This window comes from Lycorma delicatula, chromosome 1 (assembly GCF_047948215.1).
Source record: "Lycorma delicatula isolate Av1 chromosome 1, ASM4794821v1, whole genome shotgun sequence".
In the NCBI taxonomy this organism is placed as follows: domain Eukaryota; kingdom Metazoa; phylum Arthropoda; class Insecta; order Hemiptera; family Fulgoridae; genus Lycorma; species Lycorma delicatula.
The window spans coordinates 261,999,122-262,022,937 of record NC_134455.1 but is presented as its reverse complement, the minus strand read 5'-3'; the positions used below and the strand labels follow the sequence as shown (position 1 = coordinate 262,022,937).

General features: G+C 28.4%; 1 protein-coding gene across 1 annotated transcript in view; it reads left to right on the top strand.

Annotated features, from left to right (window-relative positions):
* The window catches only part of mbc (dedicator of cytokinesis protein myoblast city), a 220,438-nt gene that overhangs the window by 89,792 nt on the left and 106,830 nt on the right, over positions 1-23,816 (top strand). Inside the window, exons 16-17 of the mRNA XM_075376562.1 lie at positions 5,040-5,219; positions 11,040-11,214. Of these exons, the coding sequence (XP_075232677.1) occupies positions 5,040-5,219; positions 11,040-11,214 (355 nt within the window). The remainder of the gene's footprint in view (positions 1-5,039; positions 5,220-11,039; positions 11,215-23,816) is intronic.

Here is a 23,816-nt window from a genome sequence, read left to right as displayed (position 1 = left end):
TATTTTTCAGTATAAAAATGAGTAGTAATAGTATAAAATGAGTAAAATTCAGTATAAAAATTCAACTAATGAATTTAGTTCAGTAAAATAAGATTTTTTATTTACAAAGTTTTTAGTTTTTTATCTTTTCAACAAATCATGTTCAGGATCAGTCAGACTGGTTATTTTATCTAAACACCAAACAGGAATACAAAAGTTGTTGTTCATTAAAGAAACAAAAAGAAATGAAAAATTATATACACCGTATTAATCCTCATAAGACTCACAGGCTACTTTTAAGATTAATGAGAAAGAAAAGTAACTTTAGAATGTATACTCTTTTATACCTAAATATTTCAATAAATGGAATATTTGGTATTAATAAAAAATTTTAAAAAAATTAACTTTCATTAATTTATTTATATTAACCTTATTACAATTGATTAATAACTATTTACAATTGCTAAGCTTTCCAGTACCTTCATCTTCACTTTCATATCCAGAATCAGAGTCTTTGTTCTTTTCCTAGAGGATATCATTTTCTGTACCTCTTTATTATTTAAAATTGAACATTTTTAAATCTTTAATGACTAGATCTAAAGATATATTTTCCCATGCAGTTAATTCATTCATTCACATACCAAGGAGAGAGAGATGATCTTCTCATTAATCCATTGAGTATAAATGATCATTGTTTGCCATCCAAAAAGAATAGAATTGTTTTGTCTTTAAAAGGATTAATACATACATCTAAAAGTTAAAGAAGAGAAATTAATCCTCCTGGAATAATTGCTAATTCAGAATTATTTTTCAATATTGAATTTTCAGTTGAATTTCCCTGAAAGTTATGAAGGATCATAGATTTTACACAAGCCTTTGCATCTTCAGAACCACAACCATTCATCCAATGGTTCAATCGTTCATCCAATCATCGCAATTTCAACCATTCATCTATTAGATTAGTATCCATTTTCATTACATCGAAGAATTATCCCCTTTGGGAAATTTTCTTTGGACAAAGTCTTTTACTTGGAAGTAGCAAAAGATTGAAGTTTTGTTCCATTTGCTAAAATAGAAAGCATAACTACACCTTTGGTTTTCACAATCACCAGTTCGGATAGAAACACTTCTTTTACCAAAGTTATAGTTGAATCCTGTGACATTTCAAAGTGTATAGATGTTTCATCAGTTTTTCCTATTTGTGATAGTTTTAAATTGAATTTTTTTGCGCAAATCAGTAACATATCATTGTAAATCTGTAAGTTTTTCTTTGCATGCACCTGGCAATCTTTGACTAATAATGGTCCATCTTATTATAGTCAAACCAGATCTATACATAAACTTTTGAAACTAACCTCTGTTAATGCACGTCTGTAAAAGCTGCAAACACTTTTCCCTTTATTCTTTAATAAACAATTTAGTTCTTTCTAAAATCCGGGGAATTTTTTGGATTTTGGTCCATGAAATGATTACCTTTTTGAAGAAGCACCAGCAATAAACCTGTTTTCTTTTGCCAGTCTCAAATATACAACTCATTGATGTCATATTTTTTACCTGCTGCTCGACTACCATAATTTCAGCTTCTGATTCAATTTGAATTTTTTGGCAATGTAGATGAACAAAGTTTTTTTCTTCAAAAACGAATCTGTATCAAAAGGTATTTTTAAAAAAATAAATAGAATGTGACTGAGATGGGACACATTTATAAGTCTAAAATCAACAAGTACTGAAAGGTAAATGAGAAGCAGGGAGGAAGTTCACTTAAAATGAATTGAATAAATACTGATATGTACCATATTTCTGAATCTTGTTTAATTCTACATATTTTGAAACAAAATAAAGAACCAATAATAGAGAATTAATAGTATTTACCCCTGTACCCTTCTTCTAGTGGCAGAGGCAGGTATTATAATAAATTTATCTTGTTTACTTGTTTTAGGTAGATTTCATAAGAAAGATACCTACTGTAGTGGGTACCATGTTTTGACTTGGACTTGGAAAATGTTGACATATCTTTGCGTTTCACATCCTCCAGACCCCCAAAACCATCGTCAGTTCAAAAGTTTATACATACATTTATTATATATATTTCACTTTCTTGTGTGGCACGATAACTGCCGTAATTTTGCACCAATCACCTTCAAATTGATACATAAAATATAACTACCCAAAATCTTGATTGAGTTCATTAATGGGCAAGTTTAGACCATGGTGCGAAAATGGGGGGCTTTTTGAAAAAACAAAATATCACTGCAACTCTCTTATTAAGTAAAATACTGAATTTGTTTAAAGTTCCTACTATTCCTTGATAAGGACCTAAAACTTATCTAAGTTAAGTTTTTTGATATCACCAACCATTGGTCCAGGGGGTGGGAAAAATGTGGTTTCAAAGACAAAAAATATCATACTTCTCTTAATAGGCACAGTATTGAATCGGTTTGAAGTGATCATTAGTCCTCTAAACATTACCTAAAACTTTTGTCTGAAACAGTTTTTGTATGACCGACTCTTACAGGAAGGGATGACCAAAATTTTGCTGGAATTGTAAGAAGATAGGGTTTGTCAAATGTTAAACAATGAAACTTTTTTCCACATGCAACCATTGTTGTATTGAGTAAATACAACAAAAAAAACAAAAAAGGTGGAAATATTTTTTATCCCCTACTTAGCACCAGTGAAATCTACCTCTGCCTTGAGGCTTGCCAAAAGGGATTTTTTGTAAAACCTTTCTTAGTCACAATCGTAATTAACACTGGCAGCTTGTAAAATAATAATCAAATGTAATGATTCGAATAAGACTCAGACTCCAAAAGTTTAAATATAGGAAATCATGAAAAATGACGCAGGACTTAAGCTAATAAATACAGTGTATGTATGTGTGTGTGTGTGTGTGTGTGTATATATATATATATATATATATATATATATATATAATATAAATATTATATTTATATTATATATTATATTTAGTAAGAAAATATAGTTTAAAAAAGCTACCAAGCAGTTGTAAAGGGATGTATGTGTATGGGGGGGAAAACTGAGGAAAAAGTATAAAGGATAGTCCTTATTACCTTCCTTTTTCTTGTTAGCCTCCGGTAATTACCTTTCTGATAATACTTTGGAGGATGAATGAGGATGATATGTAATGAGTGTAAATGAAGTGTAGTCTTGTACAGTCTCAAGTTCGACCATTCCTGAAATGTGTGGTTAATTGAAACCCAACCACCAAAGAACACCAGTATCCACAATTTAGTATTCAAATCCATGTAAAAATAACTGGCTTTACTAGGACTTGAACGCTGGAACTTTCGACTTCCACAGCAGCTGATTTGAGAAGACGCGTTCACCACTACACCAACCCGGTCAGTTAGTCCTTATTACCTGATAAGCCATTTATCACATAACCTAAAAATGTAAAATTAAATGATAAATATTATTTATTTTTTATTTTTTTAAAGTTATCAAATGTGTTTATTAAAATAGAATAATGTCTGTTGTACATAAAAAAAAGTAACAACTCATGTGAATCAGGGACTACCCACTTGCTGTTAGAGGCAGTTCTCTTACCTAACTTTAAGGTAGAAAGCAATATAGCAAAAATACATTATAATTGAGAAATATGTTTATTTTATTTCTCATAATCTATTATATATATATATATATATATATATATATATATGTGTGTGTGTGAGTAGATATGTAAGATGTATATTGTGTTATGTCCAACATGATTTATATCATACTATGTCTGCACAGAAATGGAACACATTTTACAATAATCATATTCAAAACAGGTATCTATTACCTACCCTATGTTTTCCATCCTTATTTTCATATGTTAGTATATGTTCATTCAAAATCTTGTGAGCTGAAATTTATAAGAACAGAAACCTAAATATGCACAAAAGCAAAATATTTATTAAAAATTTCCTGATACAGAAATGAAACGCCATTAATTGCTGATAAACCCGCGCAAATTTCCATATTTACAATATTTGGAAGTTTGGGTGAAGAGTTAAGTAGTATACCCTATACTTTAATCTTTTACTTTCAACATGGACTATTAGTAGCAAGTTTGTGTAATTTTTTAGTTTTAAATTTTGTTATATTTTATAAATACAGTTATAAATGTTTTATATTGTTAGTGAGTTTTCAAAGTTATTTTATTTATTTGTTAATATTCTTCCATAATTTTTATTTTTGTGCCAAAAAGGTTTGGCAATTTAATAATCAATTATTTCTGGTAAAATGTAGTTATACTTCAGTAGCAATTCATGCATCCTTCTATAACAGGTATTTGTGATAAATAATGGTAATGCTCAGGTGAAAATGCTTATCATTAAGAGAATATAAAAATGGAGACACTTCTGTAGTTTCACAGAAGTTATTTTGATATTTCAATATCAGTTGTATTGGTCCATATTATACATGTAACCGATTGAAACTTGGTTGCAGAATTTAGAATTTTAACTTTTTTTTTATGTTAAAAAGAAAACCTTCACCAAATAAAGAACTTTACGTATGCCTGAAAACATATAAACTTCACCATGCTTATGGTTCTTAACATACTGCTTGTCATCTAGCATTTTCGTGGCGTGTTGAACACCAGTGTCTGAAGAAACCTTCATAAGTTTTGTTTTACACATGCATTCACATAAAATTCAAGTAATATAAGCATTAAAAGACTTAAAAACCAAACAGCAATACTATTTGCTGCCAACTCTTGAATATCATGGTCATTAATAGAAAGGCTTATTCACATAAACAATTCATAAATTATTATGTGATATGTAAATAAAATAAAACTTTTCATACTTTGGAACAACCAAACTTAATTAAAAAGTTTCAAAAACATTTTCATAGTAGTGAATGCAGAATAGTTTGTAATTATATTGTAATAATTGACTTCTGCTTTTGAGGGTAAGGAAATTCTGTAGTGCTTTTGTTGAAAAATGTTTTGCAGCTTTGGATAATTTTAATATTTATCATTCTTCTGAAGATAGTGTTTATTTTTATCAACAACATGATTTATTATTAACATATTAATTTTTAATTTGCAGGTTGTACGATGGCAAAGGTCAGCAGCAGTTTGAATTATCTCTTCGTCAATTATTGCAAAGTATTGCAGCAATGATGTGTTACAATACAGACTCAACCCTGGTTGTTCAAGGTGCCTGCCTCAAATATTTGCCTTCAACCATACCAGATGTACTGACTGTGTTTGATAGTGTGCAATTGAGGTTAGTTAAATATTAATTTTTTTTATTATAATTTGAAGTTTAGTTCTGTACATTACATATCACACTGACTAAGAACTGTTTTTTTTTTATGCATTGAATTAGTGATTATTAAAATTATTTTAGAATAACAAAATAGGATTTTTGGTTACTAAACCTGTTTTGTATTGCAATACATTACATTATATAATTTGTTATAAGATAGTATCTGGAGAAAGGTATGTGCACATGCCTTCTGCACTTCCTTTTGGAACAATTGTTTTTTATTACTTATTAATGTCATGATCTTGTGGATGCTTTCAGATAAAAAATTATTACAGGAAAATCTTTAAATTTTACTTTCTGTGAAAATTAATTTTCCATTAAATTTTCTTAAAAATAATAAGATAGTGGAATAAGTTATAGAGATATCTACCATAGTTATGATAATGTAAAACTGGTTCCTAAGAACTCTCTCTAACTTCTCTAATTTTACTTGTTCAGTTAAGACTTTGAAAGTTGTACACAATTTAAAAAACCTCTTTATTTTCTCAGTTCCCTTCTAAATCATTGTCCTGTCTAGCTTTACATCCTGTTTCGTATAATATTAAGAATTTCTTTTTGGTAACTGGCACTCCTCATTTCCTGGGAATTTGTCTTGCTAATCTTTTCTGTCTTCTGGCTTACTTACATCTCTGATAACCTTAATTCTGAACTCTTCTTCCTTTCTCAAATCCTTGGGCAATGACAAAAGAACCCACATGTAACATTGAACTAGTATTTTCCTTGCTCTTTTTTCTTTTAAAGTTTGCATATATAATTTTATTTTTGCTAATAAATTATTCCTTAGGTGTTAAATTCTGAGATTTCAATTCCTGCTTGCTAAACCAGAATTTTCTTCACACTTAGGTACCCCTAAGATAAGGAAGCCAACTTATCTAAGTGTATGCACAGTATAACTTGATGTCTGAATTTAACATGTTTTTGCATGTTTATGTATAATTGAAGTATATCTTCAAAACTATCCATTTATTTTTTATATAATGTAAAAAATAACTAAAAATCTGTATAACATCCTTCTTTATGTACTACTAGCATAAAAACAAAAAGTCATAGACTAATGACAAATTCAGGTGATTACAAATTACACTAAGAAACGTTTATTTCTACATAATAATATATATATAAAGATTTCACAAAATTTGAATACCAATTTCATTGAAAAATTTGACTCTACATCCAGGTTATTGTTTATAAAGGCAACACATTTCAGAGTATGATGGGTTTTTGTCTCAAGAACAGATGTGACACATGACAACATCTATCAGTCTGTAACCTCATTTAAGACAACTAAACAGTTGATGAATTCAGTGGATATTAGTCATGGAAGAGGCCATTCCATTATCTCAAAGCACTTTCGGTTAAGTCTGTGTGAGGTGGGTTCCAAGACTTTTGACCGAAAATCAGGAAAAAAGGTAATAAAAGATGTTTTCTTCATGACAAAGCTAGGCCTCAATCAGCCATTAGCACTCAAGGTAAATTGAATGAAACTATCTAGGAAACCTTAGAACATGCTGTGGAGTCCAGATTTATTTCCCTGTGATTTCTTTTTTTTTATGCTGTTGATTCCAGAGCAGCAACAAAGTAGAGGAGTTCATGTGCAATTGGCTTGTGTTATATCCTAAAAAGTTTTTTTAAGAAGGAAACCAGGCTCCTCATATGTTGGAAAAATGTGTAGAACTTCCAAGATGACACTGTAGAAAAGCAATAAAATGATTTGTATTTTTATTCTATTCTAATAAATGTTAAAAATAAAGGGTTTATAAATGAATGAATGAATTATCTACTACACAAGTTCTCTGTTATAGACATGAAAATGTCTAATGTTCTCTAAGTTCAGTCTCAATATATATTTTTTTTCAGTTCTATTAAATAAAAAATGTTTATATTAATTATTTGCAAAACAATGAACAAGTATACACTAAATTGTATTCTGTACAATAGTATTTTATTTCTTAACTTATATCTGTTGTTGTTGACCTAAACACAATAGTTCCTGTGTAGAATTCATTTAACTCTAATATAGTCAGGTCTTTTTACATTAGTCCAACAGTAAACAATGAACATCTTGAATTCTTCACTAAGAATAATAAATCACTATTTATTGTATAATCTAAACTAAAGTAAGTAATTAACTCTGGTTAACAATAATGATAAAAAGAATGTGGGACAATAAATTTCTTGATTATTATTATTTTAATGCATTTATTTGTTTAATTGTTATCAGTTTTTCTGAACACAGCTGCTTTGAAAACTGACCTGTATAAACTAAAAACAGCAACCACTTTATTTTGTTTTGTATGAATTATTGTTTGAACATGTATGCTATATTTACCAAAAACTTTTTATGCCTTTTTTTTATTCTTGTTCTAATATTTTTTTTAATTTTATAGCAACATATTTAAATGATACAGTATAAGAATATATATAGGTGAACATAAAATATTCAGTGCACTTAGGATTAATAAAAAATGAACAAAGCAATGTAGTGCTCGTTGACTTTTTTCAAACATTAGTGTAATTACTAGAGTTATGCATGACCTTGAATGAAAATGTTGCTGTGATGTAAGGACAGGGGGATTTTCAGTTGAATACTGGCTACTCTGCAGGAGAAGGCAGATCTGTTATTTCTGTTAGTAGACATTTTTGTTTAGAGTACAATTATGATCCTCCTAATACCTACTCTATTACACTGATATCAGCAGTGTAAAGATACAGGAAGTGTGGTTCACAAAAAAGGTGCTGACAGACCTCCAGTTCCCATGTAGTGATCAAGTAAGAGAAAGTTTTCATAGAAGCCTGGGTAAATCAACTCATCATGCAAGTTTAGAACTGGTACCGCAATCAACTATCATGAAATTTCTGCACAAGTGCCTAAAACTTCATGCATACAAAATTCAGTAGATGCATGCAATTAAAGATAAACCATGGTGTTACAATTTTACTGTGGACATTCTTGGTAAAGTAATCTTCTCTGATGAAAATACCTTCCTTGTTTCTGATCACGTTAACTGTTATAATTGGGTTAGCGAGAATCCTCTTGCTATTTGACTATAATAACATGATAGCCTGAAAATTAAGTTTTGGTGTCTGCATTGACTGCTTATGAAGTAATTAAACCATTCTTCTTCACCAAGTCAACAGTTACTAATGCTAGATATCTAGAGATGTTGCAGGAGTATGCAGTACCACAAATTAAACATCGGCATCGCAATATTTGCTTCCAACAAGATGGCGCACCAGCACACTGGCTTTTACATGTTAGTACCTATGTAAACAATTTCCTCAATGTTGGATTGAGCGTGATTGACCAATTCTCTGGCCACCTCAATCTCCTGACATTACAACACCCAATTTCTTTGGGGGTTTGTCAAAGACGGGGTTACGCAACTGAAGTTTGTCAACATCAATGAAAAGAATTCACTAAAAAGAAGAAGTGAAGATGTAATTAATGGAATAACTCATGATATTCTTTTTGATGTGTGGCATAAAATTGAATATCGTCCAGACATTTTACGTACCACAAAATGGGCTTTAAATGAGTATTGTAAACAAAACTGTTTTAAATGCCCTGTTGAATATGTAGTGCAAGTACATGTTCAAACATGCATGTAAGTACAGTTTTGTTATTTTTTTATTAATATTTAAAACATTCTAAATAATTTATGATCACCTATATATTAAATAATATATTTTATTTTTTAATAATTTTTAAACTAGTGAAATTAAAAACAAAATGTAAATTGTAACTTGTTTTTACTGACTCGTTTATTTTTTACATTTAATATAAGATTTGTTCATGCCTTATTGTAAATTTTAATAATAATAACACAATTACATTGTTTGTAAAACAGATTCCTAAGTATTTTAATGAATGCTTATACTTATTTTATTAACTCTGACTACCTAAACTGCTTCTGTTTCATATAATATATATATTACACTAGTTTCCATATCTATGAAAATTAATATCAGTCGGTGCAGCATCAAGGGAGTGGGTTCATTTGTATCATTTGCTGCCGGTAATCAAGTCAGTTGACATCAAGACATAAAATCTTACTGATTCCTCCTACCAAGTTTAGAAAAATTGAAAAATAAATGAAAAGACAAAGCAGAATTTCATTAAAATTCATCACATTTAATTAAGTCTTCCAGTATTTTTTTCCATTTTTTATTAACATGAATAATTATGACAATCATGATCATTAAAAATAACATAGTCTATCCTTCTCCTTCTGCCTACTCAAACATTTGTATGTGTTATTTGAAGAAAGTCATTGCTCTTTTTCCATTCTACTCAATTTGGTGACTCAAACTTTCATACTAGTTTAAAATTGGGAACCTCAGTCTTATGTTCTAACAATTGCCGTCTATTGCATCTAAATTCCCATCCAGAATCCAAAATGTTTTCTAATGTAGATTTTTTTTTATGGTATCCACTCCATTTTATTTTTTATTGTGACTGAATTTCCTCAGAGATATAAAAGCTTATGTATAGGAATATGATATAGAAATTTGTAGCATATGGCAAGCCGGATGAAATCAGTTTTAGAACCTTACAGATAAAAGGCAGAAACACTATCATACTTTTAGTTTAGTATGCTCATTGAACTTTCCTGCTGCTTAAAACTCACTTTGTTTAGAACATCATATTTCTTTGTTATTTTGCTGCAGTACCTTTAATGGTTTCACTACTTGAGAAACTTTTTCTTTCATTTATTATAATTAGTTAAATTTTTACTTATGAGATTTTGAATTTCCATTTATTTTATGAACAATATTATATGACACTACTTGTATTATATGACGTTCTTTTAGTTAAATAATTTATGGTGTTTTTTGTACTATGATAGTTACTGAATTGAATTCTGATTGGCTTGTTGGAACAGTAGAGAGAAAAGATTTATTGTACACTAATTCACCTACATAAAAACATACAGATATTTGTTGTCATGAACATGCAATGACAACATGTCATGCAATGTCATTATCAGTTACTACATACCTCAACACGCTGCTTTTGTGATCCTTGTCAAAGAACTCCATTTAAGGTACTCAGCTGAGTATTAATCAAATTCATAAGTTCATTGGTTTTAAAATTCTTGGTAGTAGGCAAGACCTTGTTTTGGTGACAAAAGTTTAGTCACACCTCATGCCACTATTTTTTTTTTTTTTTTTTTTTGATTGTCTAAAGTTACTTTAGTATTTCATAACTTCTGATATTATGGTCCCAGATTCCACAAATTCTGTTCGCAAAATGCACTTGTAGTCACAAAACATAATCATCATTTTTTCATTATTATCAGGAGCACAAAGTAGTCAATAAATCTGTGGCATTGTGTCCTTCCTTGAATAAAAAATAATTCAACAACCAGTTTATTTTCATCATCAGCAAGACAATTTTGAAATAATCCCTATACATTAAGAATTTCTTGCGTTTGATATTGAATGTTACGCTTCATATCTAACAGTAAATTAACGTATAAAGAAATTAAATTTTAATAAAAAATCATACTGATAGTCATGTGAAAAGTTATTTAGCATTTGTTATGAGTTCTCTTGCTGTTGAATGGCATCAAAGCGATGAAGTTCGTTACTGTGGCATAGTATCACTGATCACTGGTCCTGGTTATAAGCATATCAATAAAAATCATTTTATGGTTTTTTTTTTTTTTTTTAAATTAACAACAGCATTAAATATATATGTTATTATTATTGATATTTTACCTACCTTTGTCAGGACAAGTAAAAAATTAGTTCTTTTTATTTTTTATTTTTTTGTAGCATGCTGTTGATGGATCTTATTAATAAAGTACCTCCAGGTCGCTTGGCTAAGCAAAAGATGATGTCTATAAGTGACATTGTTCACAGCCAGTTATTCTTGGATGGTGATTGTCGTGCTGTTCTTTTACCTATAATAATGGCACGTGTCAAGGAAATGCTTGAACTTCATGATGAGGTAAATTAATCGATTCTGAATTAATTATTCTTGAACTTAATTAAATTTTTATATTCTGTATATATGATTATAAAATGATGAATTCTGCTAAAAAGTATGTACATAGGTGCAATTTATCTCCTTTTAACGTAGCAGTAAATGCATTTTCAGAGCTCTTGCCTCCGACTTCAGCCCTGTTCATAAATAATGTCACATATTGTTAGAAATATGTATTATTTACATTTCATTTGGCTGTTTTATTATTTTATAATCAGAATAATTAAACAGTATAATATAAACAAATTTTATTTATTACATGGTGTAATATAAATATTATTTATATTATATAAGTATATAATAATTATTATTATTATTATATATTTTTATTAACATAATAGTTAATAAAATCACTTATGAACACACCTATTTGACCATGAATTCATGGGTTTGAAAAGCTTTTCATATAAATTGGTAAGTTATCATTAATCTTGCTGTTTTGTTGTATTAAGATGATTTTTGTTAATAATTGAATTCAACACCAAATAATATATATTTCTGTAAAATCGCTGTATTATGTACTTATTACAAGAACATTATTACACTTAAATTCATACTAAATAAGTGTTTTATTTTATTGGGAAGAGGAAGGAAACACTCAAAATTATGAAAAGCTTCTTTGAGACTATAATTAAACATAAAATTGATTGTATAGAAAAAATCTTAAGATGAAAAACAGGAACCTTAAACTTATTGTATGCCTACACATATCACCAACAGCTAAACTGCAGAGGCTGACTAGATCTTTCATACTTTTTAAGTTAAACTTTTGTGCAATGTTTAACTTTTATTTCTATATATTGAAGTACCCTTATTAAAAGATTCCATTAATTGATGTAAATTTTGGTTATTCCTGATAAAACTTGTAATAATAAATATTAGTTTACAAGAGATACAAAATACAGGACTAGTTTCTGTTATAATTTTTTTCTGATTGTTGCTTGTTTGTTTGTTTATTAATTTTTTTTTACTTTGTACATCCTAGTCCATTTTAAAGTACTTCTTCTCATTGGGTATTACTGATTTGTGTATTTTATCAATTTTCCATTTAAACTTGTGAAAAACTTCCAGATATTTCACCGTAATTAAATTAATCCACACAGTAAATGATGTTATTGTTATATTAGTATTGTTGTTAGAAAAATAGCCAATATCACAATTCACATTTAATTCATATCCCCATGTTGAGTTTCTCAGAGACATCAGTTGAAATTATTCAATCTGGCAGGCAGTGATCTAAGGTTGTCAGAGTCTCAAGGTTATGGAATGATATGGATGAACATCTGTTGAACTGCTCCAGCCAAAGATCAAATTTCCATGATGATTGTTAACCTTACTGTGGTATCAGTGATCTAAAAAGAAGTATCTGTTTTACATTGATGTCTTATTCTTACCATGCCTCATCACTTAGAAAGAGTTAAAAGTGACCGTAAATTATGAGTCACATGTAATTTGTAGCTTTAATATTTTGATATTTCCATATGCTAATTTTATGAACCTCTGTAACTTAATTACTATAAAACTGGAGTATATATAACTCTCTCTTAAACTCTTTTTTTATTTTTTTTTCACTCATATTTCTACATGTGGGAATTATTTTTAAATAGAAAATTTAGAATTATGGGTGGCAATAAATAACTATTGCGTAGGTTTTAGTTTAAAAATGTCTTAATACTCCATGAAAAACACAGTATGAAAATGAGCAAAGTTAGAGTAGCCGCCACATAATGGCGAGTTTGGATGATCAGCCTGCATGTCATTGCCATACTATTAAACATTGGCTCACCATGTAGCATTAACATGATGCAACTGCTGTTAAAAAAGCAATGTACTTTTGTGTGTTTACAGTATCAAGAAAATAACATCATGTTTCTAATACAAAACAATTAATTTTATTTTACTTTATTTTTGTTTCTCTTTTGCTTTTCTTTATATATATATATATTATAAAGTTCAGTTCTGTGGTTCTGCCTCTACAGTTATTTGGCGTGGGTCATGTATTTTGTTACTAGTCAATTAGAATACAATACAGTATTTTGTAAAAAGTTTTTATAGAAATTTATGGTTCAAACTTTTAAAAATATTTAGTTAATGTACCAATAGTTATGACTGAATTTAAATCTGTTGTGAAAGTTAAAAACTTCGAAGACAGACGGATGAAATTGTAAACAATGTGTATAATTTCATGAAGAAAGAATCTTTAGCTGTAGGAAAATTAAAAACTGACAAGCATTTAATTGCTATACAGAAGTGTGAAGAAAGAACTGCAGCTGTCTGTGACATTTCCAGGACTCAGGTTCAAAGCCTAAGAAAGGAAAAAATAGAACTTTGATTCGAGGGGCAAGAATATTCATTCATCAACCTGAAAAAGAAAAAGAAACGTTCTAAACCAGTTACTGGATTGGATGATTTTGATAAAGTTATGGTTAGACAAACTTTGAATGAATTTCAGTCAAAGATAGGGGAGCTGCCAACAATTAATAAATTCTAAAGAACTGAAAATTAATTTTAACAGCATTGAAACTACTTTAAGAAGAATTTCAAAACAATTATGTTTTAAGTGGCGCAGAACAGAAAACGAAAGGAAAATTTTAGTTTAAGAACATGATATTAGCCAGAAATTAATATTTGTAAGCAATCAGGATTTTAGAAAATGTAACCTGGCGATCATATACTTTAATGATTCCTATGTTTTTTCATGTCATCATGGACTGACAACAGTGGTGCGGGACTTCATTTATCAATAAATAAAGATGAACACTTAATTATAATTCACACCAAAGATGAAATGGACTTTATTAAAAAATAGAATTTTAACGTGGATAGCCAAATCAAAAAAAGTGGCAATTACCATGATAGCTGGAATTATTATTTGAAATGAACTGAAGAAAAATTAATCCCTAACCTTCTTCCTGAGTTTGTATTAGTTATTGACAATGCCCTGTATCATAATATCCTCTCCGAAAAACTTCCAGTGTCATCAAGCCAGAACAAGACATGATTGTTTTTGGCTGCAGAAACATCATATTCTATTTTCATCTCAAATGCTTAAACCACAGTTATATGAACTTAATTAATTTGAACAAAAGTAACAGAAAATGATACCAATTTGACAAATTGTTGGAAAGAAGTGGGCATCAAGTACTGCGGCTTTCACTCTACCATCTTGATTTAAATTCAATCAAGATGGTATGGTCAGAGGTAAAACGACATGTTGCAAGCCTTAATACAATGTTTAAGATGTCAAAAGTGTAGAAACTGTGTGAAGATAAAATGAATTCGATGAGCAATAAACACTGGAAACCTTACTGTGAAAGAATTAGAAGAATCGTTAATAGATTCTCTAACAGAATCTTTCATTGTCTTTTTATGTAGTAACAGTGATAATAGTGACAATTACACTGAAGGTAGTGATGATAGCAAAAAGAGCGTTCTAGTTGAAAAATTAAAAGGATAATCCAATTTTCCAGTAAGTAATTAAAGTTATAATAATATCTATCGCAGTATTTACTGTGTAATTAGTAATAGATAAATATTTTGTCATCTGTTACTACATTTTATAATATACATTACAGAATTAGCTGACTATTTCATTTCAAAATTGTTGCATTCATTTTTTATAAATTGAACAATTATTTGGTATGGGGAATTACTAAGAGTTCGGAACATATTTTTACATTGGATGGTAATCGTTACTACTCCAGGCTCACTGTTACTGGGTGGTTACAGTTAGCTCTTGTTTTGATCATTGTTCTTATAGAATTCCTTGCGTACATCGATGATTTAAAGGTTTAAAATTTCTATTAAAATGTGATATAAGAATAGTAAGATTTATTGTAATGTGTAACAAAAGTTTTTCTTACTTGTTTATTTTCCTTGCTTTCTTTTTTTTATTTCATTTTACTATGTTAAAAATTTTAATTTAATCAAACCAATCTGTAGATTTCTTTCCATTATTTGATGATCATTCTTAATTAAGTAATTTAAGACCAAAACTAATTGTGAAATGGAAGGTAAAAAGGATCTTTACCAGAAATAACATTTTTCACAAGAGAAAAGCTGAACACTTTTTTTTTATTTTCAATCCTAAAATTACAATAGATGCATAAAATAAAACTGTCTCATGTTAGAAAAAAAGAATCAAATTATATCAGAAAAGGCAATTCATAGAAAATTCCATTCACATTTTACTATAACACAAGTTTGTGTCATACTAAGTTGTGTAAAAATAACAAAAAATGTAATGCTTAATATTAAGAAAACGTATACCTGGAAAATTTAATATAATGAAAAAACAGTGATAAATAATATAACAGGAGTCTATAAGATCACAAAAGTAACAAAAATGTAATATTTGATTATGAAAAGTAAATGAAACATTTAATAGGTGTTATAATTTTTTAACAGATGATTTTATACAAAAATATGCTTAAAAATATTTAAATTTTTTATAAATTGAAAAAATATTTATTTATTTTAAGCATTCTATCAAATATACAGTATTAGCTTCCTATCACCTTGTTTCCACCTATCCTTACCATCACATTCACTCAAGGTAATAGTTTAATTTCAGCATAGATTCATGATTTCATCTTTTATTTTTATTAATTATTTGAGAGAATCCATTTCCTGTTATAGGAGAGCAAAGCATATCTTTGACAAGACAAAGATTTAAATTTAAATTAAATTTAAGTAGTATTTATTACACAGAAAGTAAATTGTGAATAAGAATTTTGGTTTAAAGGTCATGATACAGCTTTATTTCTTGAACAGAAAAATCTACTAGCTATAATAAAATATTTTGTGAAGAATGGAGAAAAACTTGGCTTGGGTTTTTTGATTAGCTAGTTCTATGAAGATGGATCCAGAACTCTACATAAATTATTCAAATAAACCTAATCCATTTAAATTTTAAAATTGAGTAAACATTAAGTATTAATAATAGAATTAGAACAGTTATATTTGACTTAACTTTTCCTTATTAATTCTTAAAAGTTTACTTTTATCATATTTATTACAGTTTTCTGTCGTGTTCACTTTTTTCATTCGATTCGTTAACAAAAATGGCAAAACTGTGCATTGTAACTAAACATCATTTAAATAAAGAATAAATAAAATACAGTGTTGAATTGACATTTAGTCTTTCTCAATAATATTGCTACCTGTAATTTTTTAGAACAAGAGTTTGCCTCGTATAATAGAGTTGGCACATACCTGCTTCAAACTGACATTCCTTTTTGGACATAGACCCTTTCTATTACAGAACTATAAATCAAATTTTTTGGCACTTAGACTTTTCTTACTTTCATGCCTCAATTGTTTTACATCCTAGATTTATTAATTAATTAGATTTATTAATTTATTTAGATTTATTAATTAAACTTCCCCACCAGTCATAAGCTCCATTATAATTCAGCATTTGGTGTTATTCAATCTCAAGTTTACTAATGTTAAAACAGTGCCATTTCAACCCCAATGGCCATGTACACCAGTTGAATACCTAATAGGATGTTGGTTTAGCGACTTGAAAATTCATTCTACAGTCAGATATGATATAATTAATGCCAATAATGTTAATTTTCTGTCGATTTAGAAATTCTGATTCTTTGTTCATTTACTCAATTACAATTTACCTTTCCCATAATAATTGTTTATTTATTATAATAATTGCCTTAATCTGTTTTTTTTTCATGTCTAGCTCTATTTATTTCTTTTTTATCTCTTGAACCAGGTATCTTTAATGTTAATCAGATTTTCTACTGGTTTTTATATTTTAATATTTTTAAACTGCTATCTGTTTCAATAGGTAACTTCAGTGACCTATCTAATTTCATTAAAATTTTGCTGTTTAGCTCTGCTTGCTCCAATTTCAACAGTTCCTTAAGTGGTGTAAAGATGATGAGATCATCATCTTTGCACCACTATCAATTATACAGTATATACATTTTTTTACCAGTATGATAATGGTTTTCCTTCATGAAACAAACAGATAGAAATTTTAAATCATAATTATATAATAGAATTATAAATGCAAAATTTTAACCTTTACTGGTATTTTTAATGATTTTTTTTTCTTTTGCATTATTAAATAGATTTAAACACAAAACCCCTTTACAGTTTTTTATTAGAAGATTTGAGAAAATTTTACTAGAATTTGAAATTTTATAAAAAAATTGTTGTAGTCATAAGGCAAGTTGAATTACTATAAAATAAAACTACTCAGGTCAGTGACATAAAAATTCATTAATGTTGTGGAACTAAAAAAAAATTAGGATCTGGTTTCTTTTTGCTTATACAGACTTAGACAATCAGAAATTTTAATAACTACAAAATGAATTGACTACAATTAACTTCCCTTCCATTATTAGATTCACAAAACCTTAAAAAGTTATAGAAATAGACACTATTCATAGTTTCACTTCTTTGACTTACATAATTTTCAAACTTAACATACAATTTGAGTATATAACTGGATAAAATTACTGCCATCATAATGTGAATCTGTTAATTGACTCACATCATGCTCTGCGATTCTATATTACAAAACCATGCAGAGAAAATGACAGAAAATCTAAAAAGAAAAAATATAAGTTAACAGAAATAAAATCTGAATAAATGTGTAAGAAAGTTGTCAAATGAGGCAAATTAGTGTATATTTGCTGACGTCATGCATAGGAAGTGGAAAGCAAAAATGTCTTATGTTGGGATTAGTTCTTTACACATACTATTAATGTTTGAAATATTTGATGCAGTTAGTTAGGCGGGTCAATAAATCCAGTTCTTTTATTTGCACAATTTTAGTTACCTTTTATTAGAATAGCTATATTTATCTTATGGTTTTAATTAACCATTCAAGCTTAAAGCTTGCGCATGGTAATTTCTATTGAATGTTCTGAAATGCCAGGCATGATTAGGCTATTGTTAATAGTTCAGGGACTGCCTGTGAAGTGAAACTTTTTAGCCTTTAATGTTTTAGAACATAAGTGATATTTCATCTGCATACAGGACCTTTTTCAATGACCTGATCTTTGAATTGCTGCTGTCTGAAAATATTTATTAAAGAACTTACTAATTTCCCTACACTTCATTGCTATATTTTCATTTTAAACTCTACTTTTGGTAATCACTGTTTCCTGAATTAATATTTTTTTTTTTCATTATTACTTTCCACTCATAAGGTTTGATGATTTTTTTAATAATCTTTTAGGTTTTGCCTTTTATCCTTGTTTTTTCTTTTTTATATTTTTACCTTGTAACTGACAGATACTCACAGAAAGAGGAATGTTTATTTTTTCCTTCTCACTGTATCTTATAACATTTTTTTATGACTGATCTATGAAAAAAATATCTGTTATATAAGTAACACTGATCAAAGTTGCTTGCTGTGAGAGTAATGATACATCTTCCCTGTAATGAGACTAAAGGTATCATTTGAATTTCATTGGTATCATATGGGAATGTACAACACTATTTGACTCTATGAAGAATGCAGGGGGGAAAACCACTTCATTTTTCTCTTGCCTTTCCAAACATGACATGGAAAGCTTGTTATTCATAAGAATGGCTATGACTTTTTTGGGACTGACTTGTCTTATTTCCAAGTCACATACAATAATTATAGTTATGTCAGTTAGCATGTATACATTGCTAAGTATGTGTGTGTATAAATGATATATTTTTGTCTTAATTATTTTCCCTAAATAAAGTAATCCTTTGGATAATCATTTATTCTTGATAGATTTTAATGCACACAATAACATTATCTTATTATTAAGGTTTTCTAACTGTTGTTAGGTGGTGTTTAATGATGTTTAAGTTATGTTGCATGCATAGATTGATCTAGTATCTTATGAATTTTCTAATGAAATTAAAATTTTAACTTAAAATCAGGCATTAATAACATTCATGTGTAAGTGGTAGACTTATTTTATTAATTTTATTGTACTGTATGTAACAAAAAATGAAGCTTATATCCGGACAATAGCTCACCAGGTTGGTCTAGTGGTTAACTCGTCACAAATCAGTTGTTTAACAGCTGATTTTCGAAGTCAAAGGTTCTGAGGTTCAAATCATAGTAAAAGCTAGTTGCTTTTATATGGATTTGAATACTAGGCAATGGATACCAGTGTACTTTGGTGGTTAGAGTTCAATTAACCACATGTCTCAGAAATGGTCGACCTGAGTCTGCACAAGACTAAACCTCATTTACATGTCACACATATCATCCACATCTTGTTTGGTCATGGGGGGGGATTGCTTGTTGTTCACTAGTTGAACAGATTATAACATACACATTAGGAAAATAAGTATTAGAACAAAATAAGTATTTTCTTATTCCTCTTAGAGTGTCATCTTCCTATGTATAGGGCTGACATTACAGTACTTCTTTATTTTACATCAATTTTTTTTTTACCCTACCCCCCAGGCCAGATCCACAACAAAGCAAAGCACAACCCAGGGGGTTGTCTACTCATGGGTGGCCATAAGTCTAGTCCGACAGGTCAGCTCTATGGCTGGTGAACAGGGATTTTACATCAATTTAGTTAGCTACATGAATTTAATTAGCTACTGAATTCAATAGGCTTTAATTGGTGCATGAAACTATAACATTTCACTCCCAAATATAAACCAACTAAGCTACCTTGTGAATGAATCTTTGAACACTAGCTCAAGGAGAATGGTTTTTTTAATATTTTACAATTTTTTAGGAAATCCTTCATATACATTGACATTTTTTCAAGATATTTCAACTTCCTTATTTTTATAAGGTTAATAGCAGCATATAGCAGTGTTTTGAGCACAGAAAAAAAAAATTGTTTTTTTAAACTCCTATTTCCCCTGAACTACTTGTACTAGGAGAATAGCATAAACAAATTTGCTTATTTTCTTCAAAAGATAATTATTATGTAAGAAATTGCACAAACTAACAGCTAATGGTACTAATTAACACCTACTTAAAAATGGGCCATAATCAAGCATTTTTCCCTTTACTAGCAGCTTAGTTTAAAAATACTTCTTATTAATCATATTACTTGTTGCATAAACATTAAAATGAAGAAGGTTAAAATGAGCCATTTAAAGCAACCATTGATTACTGTACATGGTTCTAAAACCAGGCTTTATTTCCCATTGCACATAGTGTGCAAAATCAATTATAACAATATATTTGAAATTTATGGAACTGGTTCTTTGTATAAATACTTTATACATAAGAAATGAACTCACAGCGTTAGAGAGAAAAATAACATTAAATATTAAGGTTCAAAAAATATGTAAGTATGTAAATATTCAGATTACAATAGATTTGATAAGTACCACATTTCATTCTGAATTAAGATAAACATAGATTTTATATGTGTGATGAATTATGCACTTGCATTTTAATGCATGGAATGCAATAAAAATTAGGAGCTAACAATTCAAGTAATTTAAAAAAGTGCCAGTTGATATTGATGAGTGGTCTTACAGATTTTAACTTTTTTATTGGTGCATAATTAATTAATTAATCCTTTGCACGTGGCATGTCAAGAGCATGTCCAACTAGTGACATCAGAAAACATTTCATCAAGTCTTTTGGAAATTGGTTGTTCTCATCATCCATCTAGATTAGCACATAGCAAAATTATTTTTTTTTAAATCACTTTAATTTTAAACATATAATTACCGTAACAATAAAATTAAAAAGTTATGTTTTATTTTACAAAGTATTTTAGCTTTTTATCTTTTTTATGTTTTATATCTGATGTTTGCCATAATAAAAATATATTCTGTACGTAGATTTAAAAGAAAGTTGGGCTATAAAATAACCAGAAATTGTTATTGTGGTCACTATGTTTTTCTGCTAGGTATCACTAAGATGTCTTAGTTAGATACACCAATTTTTTTCATAAATAGTTATATTAAATAACTTAACATCAACTTGGTTGGAAATGAAGTGAACATCCATTTACATTATATGCTACTGATATCTTGGGGGACCTCCCAATCTGTCTTGCCAAAGTATAGAAAACCTCAGGAAAGGGACATAAAATCAAAATACAAATATACTAAAGTAGTAATATAACTAGTTCTAATTATATATTTAGTTAATTACCTTTTCCGGTATTTATTCTGGTGACATTTATTTTAATGTGTTTTCGAATAAATTGTGATTGGTTCTTTTATAATTAATTGGTTCAAAAATGAAGCTTTATAGATTTTATTAATAGGAAAATGACTATGATAATTTTTTAATGATGTAACAAAATGATTGTGATAGGTTATATTATTAAAAGATAAGGATAGCAGATAGAAAAATAGTATGATCTTGTAGGTCTTCATTGATTAAATATTAATTTGTAATTTCACTTTTTTTTCCATTCTGATTCGTTAGAAAACTGTGTAAGAGAAACACAATCTTTATAAGGTTTATGTTACATGGTTTGGGATAGTTCTCGCCTTGATGCTAGATTTTATGCTATCCCTTGATGCTAGATTTTCTTAAAACAGAATTGCCTTTGTGTTACATGTACATTGAAAGCCTTATTCATCTGTAATGTGTGTTACTTGCGAATTCTTGTTTAATTTATGTTTATCAAATGTATTACTCTGTGTGAATTTGTATATGTTTGTACGATGTTTTCTTTTTTGTTTGTGCGTGCATGGATAACAACAGCGTCAACAAAAGAATCAGGTAAGTTTTGACACAATTTTACTTAGCCACCTTTTTTTAACATATTAATCTGTTTTATGTACAAACCTGGGAGTTATCTTTTTGTTGTAAGTATTTAGTTCTATTTTTTTTTTTTTTAATAGTACTTTTAATTTGTTAAAATATTCAAAATTTCCTAATGGAAATATTCAAAATCTCTAATGTATGTCTTCATTCTTTGCTTTATATAAGGTTAATCTTTGAAAATAGAAAACACTCTAACCATTTCCTAAAAAAACTTAATTAAAATTTAAAACTACTTTTTCATTTTGATTGTTAAACAGTCATGGTGGTTAGTGCGCTAAGGAATTAGTTCAACAAAACATTTAATGTAGATAAAATAAAACCTAATAATAATCATAAATTATTAAATAAATAAACTTACAAGATACTATAAAAAGAATTTTTCTGCCTGTGTTTATAACATAAAAATATGACTTGTTAACTAAAAATTGTACAGTATTATTTTAAACAGTCCCAACAATGCAAAGCTTAGAAAATTAAGAAGACATGTATGTACATATTTAATTCAATATAGTTTAATTTGATTTTTAATTCAATATATATAGTAACTCTTCAGCATCACTTAATGATTAATTAACAATCAAAATGGCTCTCTAAGACTAGAGAGCCATTCATTTTTTTTTTTAATTTTTGAGCATTTCCTATTTTCAAATTTTAGTAACAGTTTAGTAGAGCTCTTTCTTTGTAATTAAACTTTTATAAAATTATTTGCATGTACATACCCTTTGCCTTTCATATGAAAGCTAGCATTGTATAGCATACCACAGATAGTATGCTGTCAAGTTTCATATTTTCAAATCATGAGTGCCAATAGCAATGCCTATAAAGTTATAATTTTTCCAGTACTAAAACTAGAGATGTCATTTCAGTCACTGTTGAAAATAATACTCTTCCTTGCATCTTCCTAAGGATAGCTTCGTTCTTTATGTTCCATATCTACAAAATGATTTCTATTTCATTTTTCTGACAGAAATTTTAATTTGAATTGAATTTTAATTTTTTTTCTCTTATTATTAGTTAACTTTTTTCTTTTTAGTTGCACATAATTGTTCAATTCAATAAATATAACATCTTAAAAAATGTTTGCGGTTTTTTTTTTGTACTACTATAAGAAAATAAAAGATTATTTTTCTTTAGTATAGCACTTGGTTTAGATTTCTTCTTCATTATATACTTTTATCAAATTTAAAAAAATTGAACTGTAATTATTTAATAAATTAATAATTTGATTATTTACTTCCTGTCTCATCTCAGAAGTCAGTGTTCTGTTCCATGACTTTTTAAGATAATAATAATGAGTAAGTATTTTGTTTTAGTTTTTTTTTTAATTTTAGTGGAAAAATACATGCTCTTTTCATCCTCATTTCCAGGTTTGTGTAAACTATGTTCATATAAATTCTGAATATTTTGATTGACTCTGTGACTATTTATTTGTTTTGTTTTTTTGAATGGATATTCACAAAATGGACTACTTATTTATTTAAAATTATTGTGCATGCATGCACATAATATAAATTATATGTTATATATGTTTGTGTAACTCAGCAAGCTTCCACTGGATCCACTGCCTTGGCAACCAATCGCACTGCATTTGATTTGAAATTCTAACTTTATATATATATATATATATATGAAAATATTTGTAAAAAGAGTCAGTTTACTGGAGCACTGATTGAAATATGTGTTATATTGTTAACGTTTAATAGTGATGTAATTGTCTGTGTGTCTATTTTCAGAATAAAATTAAGTTTTTTTTTACTGTTAAAAGCAGTGTGTATGCATGAATGTTCATATTTATATTAATTGGTACTGAATTTATCTAACTTATTTTATGTGGTGGGTCTTGAGTATA